Source organism: Carlito syrichta, unplaced genomic scaffold (assembly GCF_000164805.1).
Source record: "Carlito syrichta isolate Samal-C Ts95f unplaced genomic scaffold, Tarsius_syrichta-2.0.1 Scaffold312124, whole genome shotgun sequence".
NCBI classification, from domain to species: domain Eukaryota; kingdom Metazoa; phylum Chordata; class Mammalia; order Primates; family Tarsiidae; genus Carlito; species Carlito syrichta.
In genome coordinates, this window is record NW_007256220.1 from 149,383 (window position 1) to 156,294 (window position 6,912).

At 57.3% G+C, this 6,912-nt stretch overlaps 1 protein-coding gene across 1 annotated transcript in view; it reads right to left on the bottom strand.

The window, feature by feature from the left end:
* The window catches only part of SLC1A2 (solute carrier family 1 member 2), a 32,290-nt gene continuing 25,378 nt past the window's right edge, over positions 1-6,912 (bottom strand). The window contains exons 9-10 of the mRNA XM_008069580.1: positions 4,415-4,646; positions 1-155 (exon numbers count right to left, since the gene is read on the bottom strand). Coding sequence (XP_008067771.1) covers positions 84-155; positions 4,415-4,646 — 304 coding nt within the window. The 3' untranslated portion in view covers positions 1-83. The remainder of the gene's footprint in view (positions 156-4,414; positions 4,647-6,912) is intronic.

Sequence of the window (6,912 nt, forward strand, 5' to 3'; positions counted from 1 at the left end):
TTCCTGTTGACGGAAAGCTGTTTATGTCACCTTTGACCACAAGAGACGCCGGGGACTTTATCGAGAATCTGCGAGGGCCCAGCCTACTTGTCCCGTTTCCATGGCTCCTCGTCCACACCGCCGTCGGCCGACTTCCCATTGGCTGCCAGAGTCACCTGAAACGACCCCAGTGACACCGGCTTACGGCTGAGCCTGGACGAAGCCTGCGGTCGTGTGGATGGCACCAGTCCACGCCACACGGCTGATCGTCGCTTTATCGGGTCCCTTCTGGGGGAATCGCTTGGTTTTCAACTGTGATGTGTGAGCTTAAAAAGTCCCCATAGCTGGCAAGGTAGGGTTCGAGAGGCCACAGATCCTTTGCAATTTGGGGAATGACTTCCACCATGCTCTCAAGGCCGGGGGGTGTCAACTACCCACTGGCCTGTCACAGGGAGCCCAGTGCCTGTGGGCCCCTCCAGACAACCTCGAGAGAGCCCAGAACCAGCCACGGCTCTGCTCATACATGCGGAAGGTCCAGCTGTGGTGAGGCTGGGCGGATCTCAGATGCGACCAATTGAAAAAGCAGAACTCGGCCGGGCTCGGTGGCTCAGCCTGTAATCCCGCGCCTTGGGAGGCCAAGGTGAGTGAATTGCCTGAGCCCGTGAGTTCGAGACCCGCCTGGGCAACTTGGCGAAACCTCATCTCTACAATAAATCCAAAAATTAGCCGGGCGTGGTAGTGCACACCTGTAGTTCCAGTTACTTGGAAGACTGAGGTGGAAGGATTGCCGGAGCCCAGCGGGTCGAGGCTGCGGTGGCCGGGAGCGGCCACTGCACTCCAGTCTGGGTGACAGAGTGAGACTCCAACTCAAAAAAAAAAGAAAAGAAAAAGCAGAACTCATGGTGTCAGCCTCTGCCAGTAAGTCATCCTGGTTGAGAAATTAAAGAGAAATGGAGGGTTCAGCCTGACATTGGGGGCAGTGGATGGCTAAGTCATTCCAATGCAGATGTTTATAAATGAATATAAGCCAGGTAAGGTGGCTCAGCCTGTCATCCCAGCACTTTGGGTGACCGAGGCGAGAGGACTGCCTGAGCCCAGGGGTTCAAGACCAGCCTGGGCAGCATGGTGAGACCTCATCTCTATAATACAGTAAACAATTAACCAGGTGTGGTGGTGCTCGCCTATATTCTCAGCTACTTGCAAGGCTGAGGTGGGATGTCGCCTGCACCCAGCAGGTCGAGGCTGTAGTAGCCATGATTGTGACATTGTACTCTAGTCTGGGCAATGGAGAGAGACTCCAACCTACCCCACCAAAGGAAAAAACAGACACCTGAATAGACTGTCTAGATCACACTTCTCTGTCTGAAAGTGAGCTAACCCTCACGCAGGGCAGGAAGGTCTCCCCCTTCCCCCTTCTAGGGGCTTCCTAGCTTACCTTTGTCTGTCTGTCCTCAAGGTCACGTGCAAACTCAAACCCACGACTGACATTCCACACAATGGAGAGACTGGATTTATGGAAGCATTAGAACGTGGAGACATGACAAACGCACAAGGTTGGAAAGAAATCTGACCTCCTCCCACCCTGGCACACGTGAGCTCATGCATCAGAGAACACACAGCATGCCAGGAATAGAGACCCAGTGCCCCGCGAGCCATGCCAGTGGGAAGACACACTCCTGCAGTCCCCGCCAGCCCCCACCTTCTAGGAAAGGTCATGCGGTTAGCCACGGCTGCCCCCACGCAGTCACCACGCTGAAAGCGGAAAAGCGGTGTGGCGTCCACAGCCACCCCAGGCAAGGGTCTGGACGTGGAGACTGGCACGACAGAGTGGTGCTTGCCATGGTTAACGTTTCAACCAGAGCGGCAGCAAATTTGTCTCCCTTTCAGTGAACTGTCAGGAAGGACCGCCAGGGACAGACTGTCTGCCTCCATTTGCTGTGACCTCCAACGTGCCCTTGGTTCTTGGGGATGAGCCATCAGCCACTGTGTGGAGCCCGGGAAGGCCCGGAGGGCTTGGGGGCGGGGCTTCGAGGTCTGCCTTTGTTTGTAAATTCTAGGGCCTGTTTCAAAAGTGCCAGATGGCAGCTTTTTTGGCATTCCCTCCCTGGGCTAAGGAAAGTGGACTCCACCTCGAACCACCCCATTGTTGCCCACTCCAGCCCCTGGGTGACAGGGAGGAGGGGATGGCGTTGGCAGTAAGTGCTGGCCTCTAAGAAGTGAGAAACAGTGAGACCGAACGCTGACCCGAAGGAAGCTCAGAGGAGTGGCTAGGTGGGTGAGTGTTCACCCCTCAGCTTCACAGCCTCCGCTCACTGAGAAGAGGCAACATGCCTCTCCAGCGAAGGCTGGGACCCAGAACCTTCCCTGGGCTGAACCAGTCACTTTGTTGAACATGCAAACACTGGAGTCTTATTAAACCCGGGGGGCCATTTCCTCATCTTCCTGGCCAGCTGGGTGAGGGTGGCCGTTCGCATGCTAATCAGTCCTTGAGTCTTCAGGAGCTGGTTGGCCAACTACACAGGGGTTGAGCCACCACCGCCATGGCTGTCCATCAAAAGCATGCAAAGAGTAAAGGCCTAGGAGGACATAGACAGCAAATACGTATCGAGCCCCCCACACGCCAGGCGCTGTCTCAGGCGCGGACATGGCAGTGTGAGTCAGAGCAAAGTCCCTCTCGTGGCTCACTTCCTTCTGGCAGGGGGAATTCACAGGCACATCCCCATGAAGTCGGAAATACTTTGCTTTGAAAAATAAAGCAAATGTATCCTGATGGGTTTGACGTCCTTCAAGAAGAAAACAACAACCCAGGAAGTCTGAAATCTAAAACTGTCTCCAAACCTATACACCCTCTCTTCTAAACGTGGCCCACATGATGTCCAGAAGCCTCTTAGGAAGCTCCGAGCGGGCCGGGGCAGGAACCACCCAGACTCTTCCTATGTTCAATTGTGAGACTTTTAAAAATGGCAGTTTCGTTTTGTTTTGTGCTCTGTTCCCTATACGGCAATAATTTGCATTCAAGCCTTATCTTCACTACAACACTGCAGACTCTTTTTGCTGTCACCCAACGCCAAATCAGGGCTTCTTAGATCACAGGCGCTCAATAAATACTTGAATGATTAAAGCACAGGATGTCATGGAATTGCGGGGGGGCGGTCCACCAACCCTGACAAGGCACACGGCAGGTGCTTGTTGCCTGGGACAGAGCAGAGAGCGATTTCAGGAATGTTGACCCCGGTGGGGCCACAGTGACCTCTGATGAGGACTCCCCGCATGTCCACGTGGGTGTGGGGGCACCGACCCTCCAGGAGAACGGATGATGTGCTCTGGGGGCCTCTGTGCTTCTAACCATTTGACTCGTGTTCACGTCACCCATGAGCTCATGTGTGCGATTGCTTCCTGATGGGGGCTCCCTCCCTAACTCATCTCAGAACCTGGTGCACGCACCCACGTGCCCGACGTTGAGGGGCCAAGCAGAAGACGCCAGTCTGCCAGAATTCAAGCTACGTTCTGGCCCCATGAAGAGAGCTGCTCCTGTGCCACCCTCAGTGCCTGGCAGAAGCCCTGGTGTGCATGGGGAGCGACCCAAAGTGACAGGAAGACATTCCTGATTAGCTGGGACCTTGTCAACAGAAGTCAGAAAGGAGCCAGGTGTCTGTGTTGGCTTTGGAGTGTCCACAGCTGCCGAGAGGAAGCGTTTTGGCACACCACCCCCCGACTGACTCTGCTCACCCACCAGGGTTTGTCCAAGTTTGCTTCACTCTGGTCATGACACTCTGACTTTGACAATGCCGAGTTAGTGACAGTGAAGGCGAGACAGAGCCCATAGGCTTGAAGACTTAGCGCCCAGCACCTTGGAGGAGAGCCCAGAACATCCGCGCTGCAGGGAAGATGGCGCTGCCACGTGCTGTGTGAGACGTGGTGCTTCTAAAAAGCATCCCTGGGGACGGTCCTGAAGGATCGCTACTCCTCAGCTGCAACTCATCACCCACTTTGGAAGCAGCGACTCCCAGGTCAAAACTCACCCTTCCCGCAAAAATAATTAGGGGAAAGACAGTGGTACAAAGTCACGTGGGCACAATTTATAGGCACACTCGTGCCGCAAAAAACAAATAAGGCTAGAGTTTTCCCTTGGTGTCTTGTTTGCGGAATAGAATACTGGAAAGCCCTCACTCTGGCAGCCACGCGTGCTTGGGCAAAACACTCAAGAACCCCAATCGGACGCGTCGACTGGGCGGGCGGGGGTGGGGGGGCCAGAGTGGCTGCTTCCACCTTCCCGCCGTGTTAGACACAGTTAGATGGCCTGGGACGTGAGCGCTGGCGCACGGCCCCCGAAGGACAGACGGACAACAACGCATGCAGGCTTTGCGGCTGTGGTTAGCAGTGGGCGCATGCGTGGCTAGATGCAGGTCTCGATGTCCATGAAGGGGAGGGGTACCTTGCAGTCGTCTGCCACGACGGAGTTGTGCGCGGTGTAGACGCCCTGGCTGGAGTTGCTGCCCCGGTGGTCCTTCAGACCGTCGTACAGGGACTGCGTCTTGGTCATTTCGATGTCCTCGTGCCCACGGTGCTGGGAGTCAAGGGTGTCCAGCTCAGACTTGGACAGGTGGTAGACGATCCCGGCCCCGAACGAGTCGCCCACGACGTTCACCGACGTCCTCATCCTGTCCCTGGGAACACAGAACAGCGAGGCTCAGCCTGGAGGCAGTGGGAGGCAGGGCTGGGAGGCCCGGGCTGGGAGGCCAGGCGAGCCTCACACCACCTTTCCCCCACCTGCTCCAGGCAAGGCACTTGGCTCTGAGCCGTGGTGTCCTTGCGTGTCGATCAGAAGCCACAGCCACATAGGCGGGCAGGGGCCGTGCCAAACATCTGATGAGTGGCTCAGCCCAACCCGTGACAGCAAAGGAAAGGAGGAGGAGGAGGGAAGAGGACTAGAGAGAAATGGTGTCCCAGACTCAGCGGCGAGGCCCAGGCTCTGGACGCACCTCACAGTGTCCAGTGCTCCTCCCGTCTTCGGAGCTCTCGGAGACTCCATGCCGCCTCCACCAGCTTTCTTAGTTCTACCGGACAGACTAGCCATTAAGACCCCCAAGGGATGGGTCATCTTTCTGTGGGGCGGACGCTCGCTCACCCGCCCCACATGCCCCACCACGCAGACACCACAGCTGCTGGAGCAGAAGCCAGGGCACTTTCCTTGTGGACCTGCGTGTGCTATGACTGTGTGTCCGTCTCGCCCTTGCTATTCACCTGAAAGAAAACCTTCCAGAGTGTTTCCAGAACCAGAAGCCTTTTAGAAAATCCTTCTCCGAGGCTTGTCTTGCAACTTCTGACATGAGAAGCGCAAGGGCTGGTACCCTCCCCATGACGGCCGGCCCAGGAGAGCTCACTCAGTTCGTGGGGTGAGGAGTGTCTTCTCACAGAGCGGTCAGGCTCAAACAGTGTGAGGCAACCCCCGGCCATGTTCACCAGAGTCCTGGAGGGAAGCCACGGGAATCCCACCGAAGTAGGGGGACCAGGGAGGCTCAGGCAAAGGCACGGCCGGACACTCTCGGCCCCGGCCTTCGGGGGCCCTCCAGGGGATGCTCCTTCTGGGGCAAGCGGGCCTCCATTTGTTCTTGAACACAGGCCTAGAGAGAACGCTAGTTGCTGTTGTCGGTCTGCTTCCTACTGGAGAGCAGTCCTCACAACACTGCCCTGGGAGGCCCGGCTGGGCTGACATAGGGCCTGCGGCTGTGAGCCGGCCTGGTGGGGGCCTTGGGGGTGAGCCGGCCTGGTGGGGCCTTGGGTGTAAGCTGGCCCGGGTGTGAGCCGGCCATCCTCGTGCCTTCAACAGGAAGGTGCAGCCCAGGAAAAAGGAGACCTGAGCTGGGAGTTTAATAATCCATGTCTCTCCATTCGAGAAGGCCCTGGCTCCTCTCCTGCCTGGGAGCAACCGAGTCTACACGCCTGAAGAGAGGCCTGGGGCTAGCCACACACTCTGGCCTTGGCGGAGACACTGCGAAGCCCCAGCACAGTCATTTAATATCCGCTAAACTGGGGTAAGTTAGTGCTGTCTGAACCTCAGTTTTCTCTCCGCAAAATATGGACAATACCCCCAGCTGCCTCATGATGGGTGGCGACTCTAAATCAGCTCCTGTGAAGCACTCAGGACAGCATCCCGCACACTAGGGCACGGCCCAAGCATCAGCTGTGTGCGTCCTGCGGCCACCCCATCTGTGCTCGGGGAGCGATGCCTGGGTCTCAACAGTCACTCAGAAATGGGCAGAGGTGCAGCAGGACACAGGCCTTGTGTCCTTCCCTGGTTGGGCTGCTGCTCCCGGAAGCGGGTCCCTGGCCAGCACCATCGGCATGCCAGGACCTTGGTGGAAATGCCGGCTTGGTCAGTAGTCTGCAAAGCCTGCGACACGTTAAATGTCACTGCCTGCTTTGTTTGGATTGAAGTTGAAACATGGCCAGGTCAGCACGGCCACCGTCTTCCCTCCAGAGAGGGATGCCCGGGGAGGTCAGCGTCCTCCTGCTGGGTGGAGGCTCTGCAGGTTTTCCTGACTGAGCTGCCCCTCAGTTCTGGCCCCAGTGAGTCCACGCCAGCCCAGGAAAGGCTTCCCTGCAGGGCCTCCTGTGGGAGGCAGGCCGTGTCCACACAGTTCCGCTTATCAGGGCTGTCCTCTTCCCTCTGTGGCCAGGCCCAGTTATTGATGACCTCTTCCCAGCGCTGACCTGACGTCACTCCATCCTGCCTCCCTCAGAGGTGGGGGAGCCAGTGAGGTCTCCCTTAAATATCTGCCAGGGGTCCTGACACAGAGGCCACCCTGGGTGCAGGAGCCAGCACCTCCGTCCGTTGTGCCCAGATGCGAGCGTCTTCCAGGGCTCGAGTCTTCACCGCAACATCTGCAGACCTGTGAAGACTCCCAACCCCCACGGAAAAGCACCCTGGCT